This window comes from Neodiprion lecontei, chromosome 3, assembly GCF_021901455.1.
Source record: "Neodiprion lecontei isolate iyNeoLeco1 chromosome 3, iyNeoLeco1.1, whole genome shotgun sequence".
NCBI classification, from domain to species: domain Eukaryota; kingdom Metazoa; phylum Arthropoda; class Insecta; order Hymenoptera; family Diprionidae; genus Neodiprion; species Neodiprion lecontei.
Genome location: NC_060262.1, coordinates 14,040,188 through 14,059,892, shown reverse-complemented (window position 1 = coordinate 14,059,892; position 19,705 = coordinate 14,040,188). Strand labels below are relative to the sequence as shown.

The 19,705-nt window shown below is 42.3% G+C and overlaps 1 protein-coding gene across 1 annotated transcript in view; it reads right to left on the bottom strand.

The window, feature by feature from the left end:
• The window catches only part of LOC124293695 (glutamate receptor ionotropic, NMDA 2B), a 1,867,270-nt gene that overhangs the window by 268,887 nt on the left and 1,578,678 nt on the right, over nucleotides 1–19,705 (bottom strand). The window contains exon 17 of the mRNA XM_046735718.1: nucleotides 18,550–18,666. Coding sequence (XP_046591674.1) covers nucleotides 18,550–18,666 — 117 coding nt within the window. The remainder of the gene's footprint in view (nucleotides 1–18,549; nucleotides 18,667–19,705) is intronic.

Sequence of the window (19,705 nt, the reverse complement as noted above, 5' to 3'; positions counted from 1 at the left end):
GTTGCTCAAGCCCCTTGTTGTGTGTAGAGCGCTTGAGGGTGTAATTGAGACTTCTCTCAGCGGCTCTGCGAGTGTCCGACAAGTCCATTATTTTTGATAATGTTGGTAGTCGCACTATGTACCGACCTTCAGGTGTTCGTGAGTGTCCGTTGACGTACGTGTCCTCACAAATTTGCTCGTCGGTTGTCAAGGAAGTAGGAGCGTTGGGTAGCTCTTCCTGCTCCCAGAACTGTCAAACCATAGTTGACAGTGTGTCACCCGTTGAGCAGTGGTGACTCACTGTGGCGTTAGCGGATGTGTTTGACGCATTGGTAGTGCCAGACAAAATCCATCCGAAGATTGTTTTCTGGGCGATAGGTTGATTTTCGCCTCCCTTCCGGAGAGCGGTGTCCATGACTTGAGCGTAAATGTCGGCCCCGAGGATGACGTCGATGGGATCGGAAGCTTCGAAGTCTGGCTCTGCTAGATCGAGCCCTTTGATGTGACTCCACTCCAGCCTCGATGTTTCTATGTTGTTGCCGTAGAGTGTTAGTTTGGGCAGGACCAGTGCTGTCGTTGCTACGGTGGTGTCCCTGTGACGAGCTGTAGCTTTCAACTCTACTCTTCCCTTTGCGATTGCTGTCTGTACTCCACCTACTCCGCAGATGGCAATTGATGTGTTTGTTCGGGTGAGGTGGAGGCGTTGTGCAAGTCTCTCGGTGATCATGCTCGTGTCGGAACCTTGATTAATGAGTGCTTGCGTATGGTGAAAGTTTCCGAAGCGATCTGCTACCCGGATGCGGACTGTGGCTAGCAGGACGGAGACTCTTGGTGGGAAGCGCTGCTTGGCAATGAGGCAATTGGCTGAGGTTGCTGGCTTTGGAGCGGCCAATGCATCATGCAGCGTGGTGTGATGTCCCTCTGAGCACGTTCGGCACGTCTTCTTGGATGGACATTCGAGCAGATTTTGTTTGCCCAGGCAGTTTGTTTAGCGGTTGAGTTCTAGAATTGTGTCCATCCGTTCCCTGGCTGGTTTGCCTTTGTGGGTTGGGTGAAACATGATGTAGTGGTCGTGGTTACAGATGATGCAGCTTTCTGTGAGTGCACTGCGTCTCTGTTCTGAGTTAGACTCGCTTGCTTTCTTCTTCCCATTGTTATTCCGGACGTGATGTGTATTCTTTCATCGTGGTGATGGTTCGGGAGGTTTTCGTTCTCTTTTTGATCAGTGAATTGTTTCAAGCGTCTGGATTCGGCGTTCGAGGTAGTTCCTGAGGTGTTTGTATGTGGGAGACTCCGTTGTCTCGGTGATGGAGGTCTCCCAGTCGCGACGTGTTTCGTTGTCGAATAGCTCGACTACCAGGAAGATATACAAGTCTTCGTGCTGCCCGATGGGTCTTTCAATGGCGTAAAGTGAACTGCTGGTTGAGATCATACCATGGAAGATCCTTTAAAGTTCTCTCGCTGATTCCGCCTTCGCCTTTGGGATGGATGTGAGTTTGGTGAGACATGATCTGATCAATGTCCTTCTGTTCTCGTACAGGCCGCTCAACGTACCCCGGGCTCGCTTGTAGTTCTCCACAGTGATGCTGAGAGTTTTGATCACTAAGTTGGCTTCCCCCTTCAAGCTCGCCTTGAGGTAGTGGAGTTTTTCGACCTCGCTGATCGACGTATCCTGGTCGACTTATAATTTGAAGAGGTCCTTGAAGGATGGCCAGTCTTCATAATTGCCCGAGAACATTGGCAGCTGGATGCGAGGTAATGAAACTCGGCTATTCTGCTGTGATTTGGTGTTTGCAGGAGGATTCCTTGGTTCTCTTGTGAGCCTTGTAGCGAAGTCGATAAGCGTGCCGCGTTGAGACATGTATTCTTCTTCCAACATTGATGAGAACGTTGTGTAGTTGTCACGTGCGGAGCGGTCTCGCACGCGACAGCTTCAACCCTCTTAGTTCTTACTGAGGTTTATATTTATTTTTTTGGCAGGTTAGGAGGCGAACGTTCTCTACAGGACGTTCCCTGGGAATAGGTTTAGAGGATTTCAATTGAACGTGCCAATATTTTGAAGGAAGTAAAGTAAAAAATGTTTAATAGCTCAACTAAAAGCAGAAAAGATTCTAAACAAGGAAGCTTACAATATTTTGGTCTAATTCTACTCACGTTCTCCCTCTCCCTCTCTCTCGGTTGCTGCTTCGGCCTCCAAGGTGCCGAAGTTTACACACCTTCACACACTCACTTACAGGCTACACTGCTCTATAGAGTTCGTGGCTTATACGATTGCGCTTAATACTAGCTTCAAAGACTGACGCCGCGACGCGAGATGCTCTGGAATACCGCTTGTAGATTTAGAGGTGTTCTCGCTCTAATCGTCGGTGATTCTAAGTCTGATACTCTTCACATAGCAGCTCTGAAGGAGCCTGGGTTCCGTTGATGTCGTTCTTAGCTGTCTCTAACGGGGACTGCCTTCGCTCGCTCGTCCGACATCCCTTGGAACGTCGGGCGGCGAGCGAGTTTCCGCTGAATTTACAATTTCGAACAAAGGCTCGCCTCGCAACAGTCATTCTCGAAGCGCGTGATTTCGCGCTCGCCTCATCCCGGTGTTGATTACACCCGGGATCTGGCGGGCGCGAAGACGCTGACGTTGCTGGCTGTCCAATTACGCCGTTGCGCTTGGCTATTCCACGAACTGATTATAATAAAATATTTTGTATAGATTAACTAAAACTATGCTTCCTTGTTTCTAAAGATAATAATAATATATAAAATAATAATTGATATAATCGGTAATATATTATAGTTTTGAGTAAATATGCGGCGCTCGTGACATAGTTGTGCTTCTTCAGCTAATCCTCACATCTGTTGAGCAGAACTTCGTGTTGACTCTCGAATTTCTCCCAGTAATTGTCGAGATTGGAGATGCGTGCTTGGACGGCTCCAGCGCTGATGTTTGCTTGGCCGGTCTTCCTCAGGTTTTCGACAATCCTTGCGATGCTCCCATGTAGCTCCGTCTGGCTTCGGATCAGCTCTTCGAATGAACGATCCATGACTGCGTTGTGTGGTTATATACCGAGACAAAGGTGCTGCGGTGCTCTCTGATTGGTGAAGCGTTGGCCTTGTCTTCTATATCCGGCTCGAAGGACCATAAATGTGCTAGTTATCGCTAGCGTTTATGACCGAGCCGCATGGAGGGAGGTGGTCGCTCTGAAGTCAAAGATGAGATTCACAGTGTACCTTATTATTTATTCAATCAATTTTACATATACAGGATGTCCCTAAATTGGGGGACACGGATCAGCCAGCGTGATACCTGACTAAACCGCAACCGAGAATTTCTTTACCGGAACCTCGTCCGACGCATAGTTTTTTAATTATAAGCGATAGCGCTGGGCCAATTAGAGTGCACCATTTCATCCGGATTTGCCGCCACGGAAATTGCTGTTTCGTTCGTCAGGGTGAATTATTATTGTTCGTTTACGAATTAAATATCGGCACCTCCCCTCTCTCCCTGTTGTACCCCTTCTCGGGCGCTGACCTCGGTATTGTTGCCGCGGCACACGCTGCCAGCCGCACATCCATGGACGCACACTCGTGTGTGTGAACATAAGCGAATCCCAGCTACACAATACTACGAAACACACATCTACGAGTGTGAATGAAAATTAATCCCCGAATAAATCAGCGGACTTAAGATTCAATGTTATAAAACACTTCCAATCATCGATGTATGCATAAAATTAGAGACTTTAGATAATTGATATGCCGTTAGGGTTCATATTTACTCATTCGAACAATCTGGCTGAAGAGGACTTTCTTTTCCGGTTTAAATGTGAGTGGCAGGTGTGAGAAAGAGTGTGAGTGGAAAGGCGAGAATTAAGCAGGATAACAAAGGTGAGAAGGAAAGGAAATGGGGCAGAGAAGGAGCGGGGAAGACTAGGACGGGCGGACGGGTGAAGGAAATAGGGAGGCAAGAGTAGAAGGGAAGGACAGGTGAAAAAAGGGGGAGAGTTTTGAGGTTAGTCAGAGAGAGCCGGCGGACGGCAACGGCAAGGATAAGACAAAAATAGGCAGTGACATCTAGGGAGTAGGAAGGGGGATAGAGCAGAGACAGATAGGCGGCAGGTAGATAAGGTAGGGAGCGGTGGCGGAGAGAAAGAGTATGAGCAACGCGGGTGGCCAAAGAGAAGGGGCGAACAGAGTAGAGGAGGAAAAAAAGAAATGTAGGCCGGGTGCATTAGCATCGTTAGGGAGGGATAGGAGTCATAGCCTAAGATCGGCGACGACGGTGCTGGATTAATGGAAGAGAAAGCGGGAGGAGAAAGGGAAAAAAGGGGAGGAGGATGCAGATGAGCTACAGAAAAGAGAAAGAGTATTTGAGAAAAGCAGGAAAGTTCACCGGTCACCGGAGGGCAAGACAGGTGACGAGGGAAAGGCAGAGGGAGGGGGTATTCAGGATATGCTACAGCTGATTAGGGAAGAGTTAAAGATAGGTCTAGAGGAGGTCAAAGGGCAGGGAAGGGGGATCAGGGAAGAAATGGAAAAGATCAAAGGGGAAATGACTAGGAGGGAAGAGCAGTGGGAAGTAGAGAGGGGGGAGATGAAAGAAACGATAAGGGACCTAGGTAAAAGATGAGAAGAGGTAGAAGAGCGGCGAGGGGGGGGGGGGGGGGTGGAAAGGGTAAAGTCAAGGCTGGCAGAATCAGAAAAGAAGCGTGAAGAAGGCAAGGGGAGAAGCAGGGACAATGGAATGCGGAAGTGGTGCAGGTGGCAATAGATAGGCTAAAAGAGATGGAGTGGGCCATAGAGAAGAAAGAAAGGGAAGAAAGAAAGGGAAATATGGTATTGAGAGGAGCGAGAATAGAGAAGGAAAGGGAAAAGGAAGGGTTGGAAAAGATTATGCAGGTGATGGGGGTAGAGGTCGAGGTAAAGGATATGTGGGAGGTAGGCGTGAAAAAGGGGGGAGAAAAGGGGATATGGATAGCAAGGCTAGGGAACAGGGAGCAAAAGCGGCAGGTGACGGAAAGAAAAAGCCTCCTTAAAGGGAGGGAGGAGAGAATAGAGGAGGATCTCACCTGGACAGAGAAGAGAATGAAATGGCATTTGAGGGAGATAGCAGCCATCGAGGAGAAAAGGGAAAACAGAGTAAGAAGAGGGTATGCAAAGATTTGGATAGAAGGGTAAATGTGAAAGTGGGATGAGATAGCAGAGGCGCTCAGGCATGGTGCAGGGAGAGAGAGGGGCGAGGGGCAAAAGGAGGGGAGGGGAAAAGTAGGGGAAGGCGATAGGGAAAGGATAGCAAGCGAGAAAGGACAAGAGGGAGATATAGAAGCACAGGCCGGGGTACGTAGGGAAAGGCAGTCGGGGGAATCGGAAGTGGGGAGGGGCAGAGGCAGGGGGGGCGGGAGAGAAAGAGGAGGGAGAGGGGAGTAGGCGAAATGGAAATGGAGGGATGGAGAATAGTTTTCTGGAATGTGGCGGGGCTTGCGAGAAAGGATGAAGATTTTTGGAGGGGTCTAAGAGAGTGGGATGTAATATTTTTAATGGAGACATGGATAGAAGAGAAAGGGTGGAAAAGGATTAGGAATAAGTTGCCAACAGGGTATAAATGGGAAGTGCAGTATGCGGTGAGAAGAAATAGGAAGGGAAGAGCAATAGGCGGAATGCTGTCAGGGGTAAGAAAAGAGATAGTAAGGGGGGGGGGGGGGGGAGGAAGGGAAGAGGTAAAAGAGGGGATGATAATAAGGAAAATAAGTGTAGGAGGGGAAAAATGGATAGTAATAGGAATATACGTAAATGGGGATCTAAAAGAGAAGATAGGGGAATTGAAGGAGCGGGCAGAAGAGATAGAGGGAGGAACAAAAGTGCTAGTGGGGAGTGATTTTACAGCCAAGACAGGGCAGGATGGGGGAGGATGTTAGGGGGATGGAGAGGAGGAGAATAGGAATAGGAAATCAAAGGACAGGAAAATAAACTCGGAAGGTAAGCAGCTGGTGCAATTTTTAGAAGAGACAGGATGGGCAATAATGAATGGGAACATAGAGGGTGATGAGGAGGGAGAATTTACGTATGTAGGAGGGGCGGGGGTGACGGTGATAGACTACGCTATAGGAGACACCGAGGTAAGGGATAGGGTGAAAAGGATAGAGATTGGGGATAGGGTTGAATCGGAACATCACCCGGTAATAGTGTGGATGAGGGGGGCAGTGACTAGGACAAGAAAGGGAAAAAGAGTAGGGGGAGCTAGTAAGGGATACTGGACAGAGGGGGGTAGGAGGAGGTTTAGAGCAGAGGTCAAATGGGAGGGTGTAGGAGAAGCGGATGTAGGCAAAGAGATAAAAAAAAAAATAAGGGAGTTGAGACGAGCTTTAGATGTAGGAGGGAGGGGGAGTGAAGTGAAAAAGGGTTGGTGGGATGAGGAATGTGGGCGAAAAAAAGGGGAAGTTAGGCAGAGTTTAAGGAACTGGAGAAGGGGGGAGGGGGAAGGGGCAGCGTATAGAAAGGAAAGAAGGGAATATAATAGGCTATGCGAGGAGAGAAAAAAGAAAGAAAATGCGGGATTCATAAAAGAAGCAGCGGAAGCAAGAACAGAAAGCAAGGTATGGGAGATAGTTAACAGGGAAAAAAGGAAGTGGAAGAGGGTGAATGAGGAAATAGGCGATCAGGAGTGGAGGGAGTGTTTCATGGGATTATTAGGCGGAGTAGAAAGCAAGGTAACAGAAGGCGTGGGGACGGCAAATAGGAAGGGGGACGGGGAAGGGGAGCTGCAGAGGGAAGAGATTAAAAAAGTGATAGGAAAGCTGAGGGATGAAAAAGCACCAGGGGGGAATGGAATAGCTAGCGAGGTATAGAGGTATGGGGAGGAAGAGATCGAGCAGTGGGTATGGAGAACATGTAACAGAGTTTGGGTGGGGGAAAGCTGGCCAGAGGATTGGAGAGAGGGATTGATAGCGCCGATAGTAAAGAATTAGGAGGGGAAAAGGGTAGAAGAGTATAGCGGGGTGACGCTGATGCCAACTCTGTATAAGGTGTATGCGATGGCATTAGCGGAAAGGTTAGAAAGAGAGGTAGAGGAGAAGGGCATGATACCGCAAAATCAAACTGGCTTCAGAAAAGGAATGGGTACAATTGACAACATATACGTGCTTAACTACTTAATCAATAGACAGGTGGGAAGGGATAAGGGAAAGATGGTGGCGTTCTTTGTGGACTTAAAAGCGGCGTTCAAATCGGTGGACAGGAAGGTGCTGTGGGAGACTATGGAACGGAGAGGGGTGAGGGAAGGGGTAAGGGTAAGGATAGAGGAAATTTACAAGGAAACAAAGAGTCGGGTGAGGAGCGGGGGAAAGGAAGGAGAGGGGTTCTAGACGGCGAGGGGGGTAAGGCAGGGATGTCCGCTCAGTCCGCATGTATTCAACCTGCTGCTGGCGGATTTAGAAGAGGAAATGGGGGGAGGGAGAAGGGTTGGTGGGGTGGAGTTGACCGGCGGCAGGGTATATACGTTAGCGTATGCTGATGACATAGTGCTACTAGCGGAAAGTGAAGAGGATATGGAGGTAATGATTAGGAAGTCAGAAAGGTATATGGATAGAAAAAGGCTGACGGTAAATGTAGGGAAATCAAGGATTATGAGATTTAGGAAAGGAGGTGGCAGAAGAAAAAAAATGAATTGGAGATGGGAAGGGAAAAAGATAGAGGAGGTTGAAGAGTTCAGCTATCTAGGGTATAGAGTGAAGTGCAATGGGGGACAGGAAGCACACGTGAAAGAGAGAGTACCGAAGGCAGGGGTAGTAATGAGGCAGGTATGGAGAATAGGAAAAAGAAGGTAGGGAGGGATTGGGAAAAAAAAATTTGGTTATTTGACAGGCTGGTATGGACGGTAATAGAGTACGCATCGGAGATATGGGGGTGGAAGGAGTGGAGGGCGGTCGAGGCGGTACAGAATAGATTTTTGAGATGGACATTAGGAGTGAACGGGCGAACACCGGGATATTTGGTAAGGAAGGAACTACAGAGGGAGAAGCTAAGGATTAGGGCAGGGAGAAGGGCATGGAATTTTGAATGGAAGCTAGAGAAAGGGGAGGGCAGCGAGTTAGCTAGGAGATGCTGGAAAGAGATAAGGGAAAAGGCAGAAGTTGGGAGGCGGGAATCGAGATGGGAAAGAGTAAGGGAAAGTTGCTTTGCGGAAAGGGGAGCAGAGAGTAGAGAGGTAATCGCGAGAAGTGAGAAGGGAGAGGTGGAGTTTAGGGAAATAGAGGAGAGAGAGAGGGAAGAACAGAGAAAAGAGAAGTGGAAGAAAATAAGGGAATCGAGGTACAACAGATGGTATAGGCTAGTGAAAGGAGAAGGGATACCAGGGTATCTGGGAAAGGGATGGGGGGAAAGCAGGTGGACAAGGGTGGCAAGATTCAGTTTAGGAAGCGAGATGAAGGAGGCAAGGTACTGGGAAGAAGAGGGAAAGAGAAGGTGTAGGGTGTGCGGGGGGAAGGGGGAAACATGGGAGCACGTATTGGAAAGGTGCGTAAGCTATGATAGAAGGGGGGAAAGCTGGCAGGAGGTGGTGAGGGAGATGTTAGGTAAGGAGGGAGTGGGAGAAGTCTGGATGAGAGAACTGGAAAGGATCAGGAATGTACAGGCGAATGAAAGAGTGAGAGATGAATGAAAATTGGAAGTCGATTAGGATAAGGACGAATAGGAAATAGGATAAGGTAAAATAGGATAAAGTTAAGTGAAGATAAGGATGAAGAATAAGAAAAGGATGAGAGGGAAAGTAAGGGAATGGCAAGGCAACGGCACAGGGCACAGGCAATTAGAAAATGAGTAAGGATAAGGTAGGAAGTAAAAATAGGATACGAATAGGTTAAGAAAACATGTAAACATATGGTGAAGGGAGAGGAAAATGGAAGTCTTTGTAACCCCAAGGAGAACAATAAATATTACATACATACAATTTGGCTTGAGATCTTCAGAATTATGCTTTCCGAACATTTTTTCTGTCTTTGGAACATAATTTTTACACTAGTTTTAAATTCGTCATTGACATCCGATTTTCAATAATGCGAGGGAAAAATAACTCGCTGAATTGACGTGTCAATAGGTTTGTAAATCAATTACGATTCACCTGAGTTGAAACAAAAAAACTGAATAAATGAGAATTCACTGAATCACTAAAAATGATAACTGAAATAATGATAATTATTTGAGATAAAACTGAATTGGGAAGAGTTGTATTGAGTCAAGTTACTTTGAATTAATTTAGATTCGTGACAAAATTTTATGTTTAGAGAGAAAAATAATTAAATTCAAATGAAAAAGTAATTTTACATTAAGAAGAAGAAAATTCTGAAATATCTGAATTTAAATGAAGCAGTTTGAATTCAATGAATCCATCTGAATTTGTGAAAAAAAGATTATTATTATTTGGAATGGAAAAATGAAGTCGAATTACATGAATGAATTCAATTGATTCAACTGAAAAAATATGGTGTCATTCAAATTACAAGTTATTTCCTCGTCGATTCACTGCGGGTCTGGAGTGGAAAGTAACGTTGAAATTGTTGAGATCAATGCTAGTGATGGCCGCTTATCTGAGAATGATCGATGTATCGATTAATCGATTTCAACAAAAGAATCGGACACGGCTCGATTGAATTGGTAAAAATGAATCGATTTAGTAAATATCTGCGTGTAGTCTTGATATCAGAAAAGATATTATGATAATTCATAGTCTTATCCAAAATATTTTTAAGTTTGATAAATTTTGAGTAATTGATACTCGAATCACATACATCTATACTGTATTGCATCGTCCATGTGAGTTAACAAGCGGCTTACGGCTGACCGTGAGCCAGCCCTCGAACTTCCCGTTTTCACACTGCAAATTTAAGGTTCATGGAACAAATGAATATGAATATATAATTTTAATTTCCAACTACAAATTGAGATTCCGGATTGACGATTTTTTGATTGGAAAAATCGAATTGACCTAATTTTTTTCGTATTAAAATCGATTCTTAATAACTTTGTGAACAGGTGGGATTTTTGTAATTTTTTTTCCGTAATCCTGAGAAAATTTCTCATCAAAAACCGCTGTGAATCGGCGAGATCCCGGGAATCGTAGAAGTCCCGTTTTTTGTGATTAAAAAAACAATCAGGAGCATGCAGGCGTGATGGGGAGTCACAATAAATATCTGAAATAATTAGAGAAATGTTTAGTCTAGATTTGGAGCCTGTCTACGACCATTCAACATTGAAATTCCGAAAAAGCCACTTAACGACCACCCTAGTGTGTCCTAGTATGTAAGTATGTATGTGATCAATTTTTTTGTCCGACGATATCTCAAGAACAAGCGACTGGATTTCAATGATTTTCGTCTCAATCGACGCGGCTTTCTGAAACTTGGAGCTGATAAGATTTTAGCTATGATCGGATTGGTACTTTTGGAATTATTCAAATAACCAATATTCTGAGAAAAAAAAAAATTTACATCCTGAGAATGAATTCACGGATTTGAATGAAAATTGGTGCCATGAGAATTTTAGGGTCGATGATCACGAATCTCGGGTCAGATTTGAAAAATTCAAAATGGCGAACTCACATGGTAAAACAAAATCTTGAAATATTTGGATTTTGGTAGAAATTGGTAAGTGGTAATGGTCGATTCATTATTAGTGGTTCAAAATAAAAAAAATCGTAATATTTTTTTATGTAATATGATGTGCAAGAGCTTTTGAATCGTCAACCACAACTCTGAATTTGTCGTTGGAAAATGAAATTCGATATTAATATTTATTTGTTCCATGAACCTTGAATTTGCAGTCTGAAAACGGGAAGTTCGAGGGCTGGCTCACGGTCAACCTTAAGCCGCTTGTTTACTCACACGGACGATGCCATACAGTATCGATGTATGTGATTTAAGGATCAATTACTCGAAGTTTATCAAACTTAAAAATATTTTGAATAAGACTATGAATTATCAAAATATCTCTTCTGATATTAAGACTACACGCAGATATTTACTAAATCGATTCATTTTTACCAATTCAATCGAGCCGTGTTCGATTCTTTTGTTGAAATCGATTAATCGATACATCGATCATTCTCAGATAAGCGGCCATCACTAGCATTGATCTCAACAATTTTAACGTTACTTGCCACTCCAGACGCGCATTGAATCAACGAGGAAATAACTTGTAATTTGAATGACACTATATTTTTTTCAGTCGAATTAATTGAATTCATTCATGTAATTCGACTTCATTTTTCTATTCCAAATAATAATAATTATTTTTCCTCAAATTCAGATAGATTTATCAAATTCAAACGGCTTCATTCAAATTCAGGTATTTCGGAATTTTCTTCTTCTCAATTTAAAATTACTTTTTTATTTGAATTTAATTATTTTTCTCTCTGAACATAAAATTTTGGTACGAATCTAAAGTAATTCAAAGTAACTTGACTTATTACAACTCTTCCTAATTCAGTTATATCTCAAATAATTCTTATGATTTCAGTTACCATTTTAAGTGATTCAGTGAATTCTCATTTATTCAGTTATTTTGTATCTACTCAGGTGAATTGTAATTGATTAACAAACCTATTGACACGTCGATTCAGCGAGTTATTTTTCCCTCGCATTATTAAAAAATCGGATGTCAATGATGAATTTAAAACTAGTGGAAAAATTATGTTCCAAAGACACAAAAAATGTTCGGAAAGCATAATTCTGAAGATCTCAAGCCAGATTGATTGAATAAGTAATTATGAACCCTAACGGCATATTACTTATCTAAAGTCTCTAATTTCATGCATACATCGATGATTGGAAGTGTTTTATAACATTAAATCTTACATCCGCTGATTTATTTGGAGATTTATTTTTATTTACACTCGTAGATGTGTGTTTCGTAGTATTGTGTAGCTGGGGATTAGCTTATGTTCACACACACGAGTGTGCGTCCGTGGATGTGCGGCCGGCAGCGTGTGCCGCGGCAACAATACCGAGGTCAGCGCCCGAGAAGGGGTACAACAGGGAGAGAGGGGAGGTGCCGATATTTAATTCGTAAACGAATAATAATAATCCACCCTGACGAACAGAACAGCAATTTTCGTGGTGGCAAATCCAGATGAAATGGTGCACTGTGATTGGCCCAGCGATATTGCTTATAATTCAAAAACCATGCGTCGGACGAGCTTCCGGTAAAGAAATTCTCGGTTGCATTTCAGTCAGGTATCACGCTGGCTGGTTCGTGTCCCCTAATTCAGGGACATCTTGTATACAAGTTAAGGTCTTAGTTTCCAAGTGATGTAAGGGGCTGAAGTTATTCTCTGGTATCGAGGTGGAGGCTACAGTGAAGAGAAGGGGAGACTGATAGGTGTGGTAATCCAAAAGACTGCGTGCTGTTGAGTAGATGAAGCGTACTGAAGGTGTTGCGTGGTGGTAAACCATGAATGCAGTCTGTATCTCAAAAATCGCTGAGACCGAAGTTGTTCTGACGATGGGTGAGATCGTTGGTCTCATATCCCAGCCGCGACTCCAATTTGACAGCGGGAAACTTGGCAAGCCGATTGCGGGACGCGCGTGGCTGCGTGGGTAGCGTCAGCGGCGCGCGTGACGTAGTGGGTGCTGTCTGCTGCGGCGCGCAACTGGAAAGTCGGTGACAGTTGTTGCGGCTCGTGACTGGAAAGTGGTTGATGCTTGTGTGGCACGCGACTGGAAAGTGGTTGACGTTTGGGCGCATGAGTTTGCGCGTTTATTGGTTTTCACGAGGTGGTCGTGATCACGTATCCCCCACTTTTTTCTGCTGTTTCAAATGCAATCAATTTCATTAAAATCCGAACAACAGTTTTTCAGTTATAAAATTTTAAAAATTTTTAAACCTTATCATTTTCGACCATTTAACGCCGTCATAACCGGCTAAAATGCATATTTCATTATTCGTCATAGGAATTATTCTCCAATTAGTTTTATTCAAACTGGATGTATGCGAAACTATGAAAGATCCACTGACAATGCCCAACTTTGGGGGCTGATTTCACCCCTTCAAACCATTTTTCCGCCGAAAACAAAGAAATACGTATCGCTCAGATTTCGATGAAAACTAACATATCCTCAACTGGTCAAAATCGGGGTGGGGGACACCTCTGGCAGTTTCCTTGTGAGAGGAGCCGGATTTCGGAGTTTTCTGACGTTGAAAAGTACCTGTTAGAATGGATGAAACAAACCTTAGACAAAAACATTTCACAGATGGACCGCTGTTGAAACGAAAGTCTAAAGACTTTCCTGCAAAATTGGGAATCCAGAGCTTTTCAGCTTGTAATGGCTGAGTAGGGGGTTTAAGAAACGTCATGATATATCTTTCAAAAAAGCAACCGGAGCAAGTCAATCTGTGGATCAGGGAATATGTAACCAATGGACTGAAGATTTGCCAAGTCATTCAGAAGGATACGGATCCAGACGATATTAACATCGCCGATGAAACTACTTTGTTCTTCAAGTGTCTACCGGATGAAACATTCATATTCAAAGACGAAAAATGCCACGCAGGAAAACAACGTAAGGAACGTTCAATTCTTTAATGTGTAAACATGACCGGTACGGACAAACTCCCTCTTCTAATCATTGGGACATCTAAGCGACCTTGATGTTTTAAAGGTAAACTCTACTCGTTGATATTGCGAATAATACAAAAGCTTGGATACCTGAAGAATTGTTTAAGGATTAGTTGAATGAAGTTAATGTCACGTACGCCGTCTGTATACATATTTATAAATATACTATATCATTACTCCATTAATTTTTACTTCTAAATTATTATAAATTGACGAGGAAGCATAATCTTTATTCCTCGGAATTACGTTGGGGGAAATGCATGGAAGTACAAATCGTTCTGATTTGTATTCTCATGTATTTTTAAGGAATAACATTCTCATACAATTATTAAATTTTGACTCCCTTATATTTCTGTTCGTGGCACGATAAAAGCGCAGCGGCGCACTCGACCATTGCAACGTCAGCGTTCCCGTGCTCGCCGGATCCCGGATGTAATCAAACACCGGGATGAGGTCAGCGCGAGACCACGCGCCTTGAGGATGATCTTCGCGAGGCGAACCTTTGTTTCAAATTTGCAACGTTAACGGAAACCTTGCTCGCTGTCTCACGCTCCAAGGGGTGCCGTACGAGCGAGCGAAGTCACTTCCGTTAGAGATAGAATAAAGTCAACATCCTCGGAAATCAGGCTCCTTCAGAAGCTATCGCGTGAAGAGTCCATCAGTCTTTCGCATCACCGACGAATAGAGGGAATGTCCTCCAATTCTATACGCGGTCGCCTAAGCATCTCGTATCACGATATCAGTCTTCGAAGCTAGATATTAAGTTATTGCAATTCGTGCCACGAACTCATAGAGCGTGTAGTTTCAATTGTGAGTGTGTTACGAGTGCGCCATCGTATATGTGAGCCATTGTTCGGATTTGTACGAGCGTGAGCGAGGTTGGAATAAACCGCCGAAGAGTGAGTCATCGTATGAGTGTGTACAATTTAGAATAACAATATTTCTGTAACGCTTGCTTCCTCGTCCAATATTTTTATTTGTTATCTTCACACGAAATTTCATTAAAGCTTCGCATTCCGCCAAAATTTTCTAATAATATTGATAATAAATCCTCCTACCCAATTCCCAGGATCGCCCTGTATAGGACGATCACCGGCTAATCCACCAAAAAAATAAATATAAACCTGTACGCTTCTCGTAAAGGCTTAAGGAGTCGCGTGCGAGACCGCTCCGCACGTGACGATAACAAGCAAATGAAAATAAAGCGAAAAAAATCGTGCTTTTCATTGACAACTGTAGTGCCTATATGGAATCACCAACACTTGAAAACATTAAAGTTACATTTTTTCCTGCCAATACCATCAGTGAACTCCAAGCTTTAGATCAAGGTATCATACATATATTCAACCACTTCTATCGCAGAGACGTCGTTAATCATACTCTTACATGTCTGGAAGAAAACATTAGCCCTGAGATTGACGTACTTTTAGCCATGAGGTTTGCAAGAAGAGCATGGTATATAGTGAGTGACGTTACTGTTGAAAACTGCTTCAAGAAAGCTGGGTTTCGTATCAGTCTAGCTAAGCAAGACTTTCTGCCAGAGGAAGATGAAATTGAAGTTTGAACTAGTAGCGACGAATGGGCCAGGCTTGTGTCTCGCGAATCTACTGTTAATGTGTTGACGCTAACTTTTGAAGACTTCGTACAGATTGATAACGACGTGACTACCGCCGAAAAATACACGGATGACGATATTGTTCAAAATTGTGTGAGCACGTGAACTGACGGAAATGACAGTGAAGATGAATCCGATCAATCACAGATTTTGGATAGAGAAGAGAAAATACCAAAAAAGCAAGAAGCTTCAAATGCATTGGAGACGCTCCACAAGTTTTTTGAATATTCGGCGGTTGTTTATGAAATCATATTTGATAAAATTTATGGGCCGGAAAAACATACTCAAAATGTAAAAACAGAAAAGCAAAAGAAATTAACGGATTTTTCAAGTAAATTTTCATGTTGGTTTATATGTTTTTATATCAAAATAATATTCTAATAAATAATACCTATACAGTAGACACATGTTTATCACTACATATTTGCTGTATTTTTTATAAACCTTTATAAGTGAGACCTCTCCTGTACCTCTGTTAGCTAGACACTTGGATTAGCGAGAAACCTCCATAAGCGAAAAAGAAATCGCAGTTCCTTGAACTCTCGCTTATCCAGGTTCGACTATATTATGTATCGAACAGTTGAGACACTGTGAAAACAGTAGTAACAGTACTGTGAATGAGAGTGATGTAATTTCTGTAGAAAACAGTCGTGAGCAGTGTGCAAGTCTATTCTTTGGGTGTGTGAAAACATAGGATCTCAGAGAAGAGAGGGTCGAAAAATTGCCGACTGCAACAGAAATTGACATGACCGACTGCGGTCAGTACGATAGAGTGGTATGTTGTAACCACTCTATCCACCAAGAGATGGTACCAGTGATGGTGCCATTGTAAAATTCATTTTGTATCTTGTTTTCGAACTCGCCCAACAAAATGTCGTGATATTTTTTAAAAGGTTTTTTCTGCAGCTTTGATTGTTGGTTACCAAGTTATTGTGGAGTGCAGTAGGCAATGCTCCGAATAGTCGAGTTCAGACGTTCGTTTTTATTTTGTGCGAAACCGCCTACACAGCGCTGCAATGCGTGTGATCTCGAGAGAGATCCTCATAAATAGGTGTAATGGAGGGTCTTTCTGCTTGTACCGATTTAGTAAGCCATCCATACTTGCCCCCTACCGCGAGCACCTGGACTCCGTACTGTGTAATGTAATAAGATAATATATAGGGTAATAATGATGATGTAATTCCTCATCGATAGAAATTTGATGAAAACATGTTGAACAAGTAGTTTCTTCTATTTTTACAACTGGATGTGAACACAGTCTAATCGCAAGTGAATAATAGACAGTAAGTTTGTCGATATAGTGTCAAGTCACCTTCTGTCTTTCATCGATGCCTTTATTTTGTTGATTACGTTACGCAATCGTGTACCCATCCGTTTTTGAACGTGCCCAATAGAATCCTTCTTCGTTATCACTGTATGTTCATACGGCTGCGAATCGGCTAGACTTTTAAAGGTTTTGCTGTCCCTATTCGCAATATAGCTAGTGCATTTCACATCATGGAATCATTTCAACCTTACTAACGTATCTCTTATTTCGTCCACCTCCATCTTCTCAGCATATATTTTATGATTTGCTTGACAATCGTCTTCATGAGTTGTTGTCGATTCTGTCTTTTCCTTGGTTCCTTGCAATTTCCTTGCGAACATCTTGCCACGAAATCTAATACTTGAGAAGTATTATGCCTACTGAGGGACGCTACACCATAGAGCGAATAAAAACCACGTTTTTGCCAAGTTCTGTTGCCAGAGATGGTGAGACCTACTAAACTACCGTGTTCTTTATTTATTTATTTTTTCTTCTGTTACTGCATTTTCCATTGAAAATTTGCAAACAGCTTTCGTGGCTTGGTTATTGTTTTCCAGGATGCTGTCATCGAAGTGTTTAAAAACAAGATTCGGCAGTTCCATTAGTGAAAAAAAATTCCAAATTTCACTCAAACCAATTCCGAGTAATCGAAAAACACAAGTTATTTGACGGTTCAAACAGTAAGCTTGCTGAGCTTCGACGATTTTGAGGTTTACCACGACTATTGTGGGCTTACACTTGTCATCAAAAACAGTATTTGAAAACCTAGCCCAGCAATATTCATTTTTGTTAACTTTTCATTTCAGTTGCTCAGCTAACATTTTATAATCTCAATGATAGCGGAAAAGTAAGTTCACGATGCGATAGCCGAATGACGCATCTATTTTCTTATCCGAGATCTTGTGTTTTCATTATTCTCGCCGATGTTCAAAGATTCGGTCAACGTCACCTAATTTTTTTCATCGTGGCCAGGATATCCAAGAAAATCCTTTGAACTCTTGCGGCAGGAATACGTTGGCTTGAGCCATTTCGTAGCCTCTTTATAGGAGCGTTTAAAAAAAAACAACAAAAAATGTTGTATTTTTCTTAACGCTACCCGATAAAATGCCTGTTTGGGACCTAAAAAATAACCTCTCAAAATATGAGCCACGTATATTATGCGTAAGAACTGCTGCAATTGAATTTTGGTTTTTTTGTTTCACTTTTTCCTAAAAATCGCCCAAAATATAACATATATTACAAAAAGTCTGACAAGATCTTTTTTTAAGAAATTCAATTTACCGTGGAGAAAGTGTCTTGTGATTTTTTTATATATTGCGTATTTATCAAGAAATTTACAAAATTCAAAATTACAACTTCAAATATTGACTTTTCGTTTCCAAAATGATTTTTTTTTTAATCTTCTTGAGGTCTCATATATTAATTTTCAATTCTCAATAAAAAAAATAAATTTCATATCGAAACCTAAATTTTGTTGATCGGCTCTGAATTGACAAAAAAAAAACAACACGTCTTTATGACCTGCATATCGATCTGTACTGTAGCACTGACTGCAAACACCTAAATAATGCCGACAAACATCGGCTTTACTTTATTGAGGTAAGCAGCTGCAAAAATCTACCTCCGAGAATACCTAGGAGAACAAAATTATAATCGAAAAATTCATTTGTTCAAAATACTTGCTCAGACAAATGGGTATTGCTCTAAGGTAAGATACAGAGGAGGCAAAATACACCGTGAAGCGTGGAAGGCAGAACGCCCCGGGATGTTCTGACCTGCTCTACTAAAATTGTCACAATTTGGTCAATGTTTGGACTTTTCTTCAAATCTTTATTTCAAATGAAAGATAAGACCGCAGGCAACAAGATAATGAAATAAACTAAGTATAGATTTTTTTTCAAATTTCAAGGTTATGCATACATCTTGAGAAACCAATTCCAATTCAACGCCTTTTTTAATTTATTTTCTGTGTTACAATCTCATTTTGTGTAAAGCAATGATCTCTTCCCTGAATATCTCTGTCATAGACTTTTCAAGGTAGCAACTTACGGATTGAAGTACGGCGGTAGCGAACGGGTGGCTGCCATTGCAAATAATGAGTCGTGTGTAGAATAGTCCGCTGTCGGAAGGCATCCTCTCCACCAGCTGAGCTTTGTAGGTTTGCTCCTTAAAGAACCCGATAGCAATCTGTTATCCACTATGGCGCTTCATTTAATCGACTTCTACTCACAAAAGACACCACGCTGAATGTTTTGTGAATTAAGATGAGCTTCAAATACAGTATAACCTCGATTAGCCGGGGAGAACAAGACAGTGAGCGACTCGGAGAAATAAATTCCATGGATGTTCTGAACAGGACTCCATAGTTTCTTGGATTCGAAAAACCGTTAATAATTATTGTAACATGTATCCATAACAGTGACATGTGAATGAAAAAGAATCATTTAGAACCATGAGACCGTCATTATAACACTGTAAAGTACATATGCAGATAATCAATTGACGAATATTTCGTAGCAGGCCCGGTTAATCTGGATCCAACATGAATCACACCGGATAATCGAGGTTCCATAATAAATTAAACGAATTGAGTTTCATTGGTAGAATTTTACGTAGTCAAGGTTTATAAATATTTCAAGTTTGAAAAGTTTCGTCTATACCGCTTGTGACAGCGATCAAAATAAAATCATTCGTATTGATACACAAAAAATTAACCGGTGATAAACATTCATGTAATATCTTTCAAACAAAGCAACTTCTTTGAGTAGTACAGTACGATACAGTACAGTACTGTACCGAGACGAAATTATGAAAGTTAGCAGGCTCAATGACCCTCACGCGTCTGTGCATGCGCAAGATGATTCAACTTTATTGTTCGGCTAGATGTGCGCACCCAACTTCTTCTACGTTGATGCGCACACGGGGTACCCGGGTACCCATCTCCAGTTTTAATTACTGTTTGAGTTCAGATGGGAACAGAATCATTATAAATTGATTTACTTTATTATGTAAACATGATCAAAAAGTGATTAAGCTATACATACGTTTAAAACTAGCGTATAGTTTCCTCAAAGAGAGATCAGTGGAGGAGATTTCGAGCGCTCCACAGCCATTTATTGACTTTATCGAGCAGTAGATTTTCCAAATGTTTGTGGAAGTTGTAGTTAGATAGCGTCCCCCCCTTTTCAAGTTGACAAAGGCCCAG